Source organism: Penaeus chinensis, chromosome 24 (genome assembly GCF_019202785.1).
Source record: "Penaeus chinensis breed Huanghai No. 1 chromosome 24, ASM1920278v2, whole genome shotgun sequence".
Lineage (NCBI taxonomy): Eukaryota > Metazoa > Arthropoda > Malacostraca > Decapoda > Penaeidae > Penaeus > Penaeus chinensis.
The window spans coordinates 13,608,438-13,610,937 of NC_061842.1; the positions used below are offsets into that span (position 1 = coordinate 13,608,438).

Genomic DNA, 2,500 nt, shown 5'->3' on the forward strand with positions numbered 1-2,500 from the left:
GGGTGAAGGGGAGAGAGGGAAGGAAAGGGTGAAGGGGAGAGAGGGAAGGAAGGGTGAAGGGGAGAGAGGGAAGGAAGGGTGAAGGGGAGAGAGGGAAGGAGAGGAAGGGTGAAGGGGAGAGAGGGAAGAAAGGGTGAAGGGGAGAGAGGGAAGGAGAGGAAGGGTGAAGGGGAGAGAGGGAAGGAAGGGTGAAGGGGAGAGAGGGAAGGAAGGGTGAAGGGGAGAGAGGGAAGGAAGGGTGAAGGGGAGAGAGGAAAGGAGAGGAAGGGTGAGGGAGAGAGAGGGAAGGAAGGGTGAGGGGGAGAGAGGGAAGGAAGGGTGAAGGGGAGAGAGGGAAGGAGAGGAAGGGTGAAGGGGAGAGAGGGAAGAAAGGGTGAAGGGGAGAGAGGGAAGGAGAGGAAGGGTGAAGGGGAGAGAGGGAAGGAAGGGTGAAGGGGAGAGAGGGAAGGAAGGGTGAAGGGGAGAGAGGGAAGGAAGCGTGAAGGGGAGAGAGGGAAGGAAGGGTGAAGGGGAGAGAGGGAAGGAGAGAAAGGGTGGAGGTGAGAGAGGGGAGAAAAAAAGGGAGAGGGATGTACAGAGAGGGAGAGGGGTGGTAAAAGAAAGGGAAGGGGAAGGGTAGGGGGAGAGGGAAAGGAAGAAGGAGAGAGGAGAGCAGATATATAGATTTATATAGATAGCTTTCTGGTGACTAGCCAATCTGAAAAACTTCTCAAGAAGAAATTTGTCTGCTATGTAACGTAGTCACTTCAGAGCTTATGCGGATCTCACGCATACACGAGGTTCAAGTAAGAAAGAAACTATCTTATCATGACCAGTTATACTTCGAAAATCTCACCGTTCCACACATTCCCTAATCCACCCAACGGCTCCCTTCCAGCTTCCACGGCGCCCCCGTCAACGTGACCGCCCTGCCCTTCGCCCCCTACTGGAGCGTCGAGGAGGGGGAGGGGGCGGCCGGGGGCGCACCCCCCTTCAGCAGCTACTCGGGCACGGACTTCCTCATGCTGCGCACGATCGCCGAGGCCCTCAACTTCTCCGTCAACGTGCTGCCGACCGCCGACTGGGGGGAGGTTGGCGCTCTTCTCCTTTATTTGGGAAATATTCCTTCAGATGGAGCGCGCATGCACACACGCACACACACGCGCACACACACACACACACACACACACACACACACACACACACACACACGCACACACACACACACACACACACACACACACTGCAACCTTGCAATGCATGGGATGGAGCGGAGGAAATTTCCCTTCAGAGAACACAGATCAAAAGACTCTCCCAGAGAGAAACAGGAAAAGAATCGGAGGGAAAATCGCCAGGAAAGGGAGAAGACGCTCGATCCAAGGGGGTGACTAAGGGGCGGGGGGGGGGGGGGGCTTCTGTCTTCATCAGCATCCAACAGGGAAACTAAAAGTCTGGCTTTATATATCCAATATCTCTTCGTATCTAGATGGCATCAATCACAAATGGTACTGAAAGAGAATAAAGAGCTGAAACTGAGAAGAAAATATTCACTTCTGTTAAGCTAACGCTGCATGACATTACTGCATTATATCCCTTACTTCCCCCAGGTGACGCAGCGCGTGGAGGAGCGCGTCTCCTTCATGGCGCCCATCATCTACGCGGTGCTCCCGGGGCGCCTCGAGCACTACGACTACACCTACGCCTACGAGTACGCCTCCCCGGCCTTCTGCATGACCAAGCCGGTGCTGAAGCCTCAGTGGCAGAGCCTCTACTACCCTCTCAGCGACCTGGTCTGGCTCTCCGCCCTGGCTGTGCTTCTCATTATGCCTCCGACGTTCTCGATGGTTGGTCTCTGTGAAGGGTCTTTGTGAATAGTGAGATGGTGATAGTAGTCTTTGAGGTGCTCTTCTTAGGGATACTCGATGTTGTAAATAAAACAGGTTTATGATATGTTACTTTTCCCAGTTTATAGCAATTCAGTGAATTGTTTCCATTTTGTTATGATCGTGTCGCGAAGAATTCAAAATCTCAAAATTTTAAGCATTCGAATTCCATCGCCATCGTCACCATAATATATCGCACACCACAGCTGGGCCGCTTGGATGGGCGTGGAATGGGCGGGAACACGGGCGTCGCTTTTGCTGTCATGGGAACCCTTTTGGGCCAGAACCTGAACCAGCTGCACTCCCACAGCAACGCCGCCCGCCTGTTGCTTGGGGCGTGGCTGATTTTCGCTTTCATCTTGGGCACCGCCTACCGGGGCAACCTCACCGCCGCCCTCACGCTGCCCAATTACCCCCCTCGCCCCGAGACGCTCCAGGAACTTGTGCAGGCCGTGAAGAGGTGGTTCGGCCAAAGCCTGCTCTGGCTCTCTCTTTATTGTTAGGGGTTGCGTCTATTACTGTGTTTATGTAGTTTTTTTGGTATGGTTATGAAGCGAGAATTACGGTATTAAATCTGTACTAATCTCTCTCTCTCTCTCTCTCTCTCTCTCTCTCTCTCTCTCTCTCTCTCTCTCTCT

General features: G+C 53.6%; 1 protein-coding gene across 1 annotated transcript in view; it reads left to right on the forward strand.

The window, feature by feature from the left end:
• The window catches only part of LOC125037863 (ionotropic receptor 21a-like), a 10,240-nt gene extending 7,875 nt beyond the window's left edge, over nt 1–2,365 (forward strand). Inside the window, exons 6-8 of the mRNA XM_047631105.1 lie at nt 878–1,070; nt 1,587–1,823; nt 2,069–2,365. Coding sequence (XP_047487061.1) covers nt 878–1,070; nt 1,587–1,823; nt 2,069–2,365 — 727 coding nt within the window. The remainder of the gene's footprint in view (nt 1–877; nt 1,071–1,586; nt 1,824–2,068) is intronic.
• The last annotated feature ends 135 nt before the right edge of the window (nt 2,366–2,500 follow it).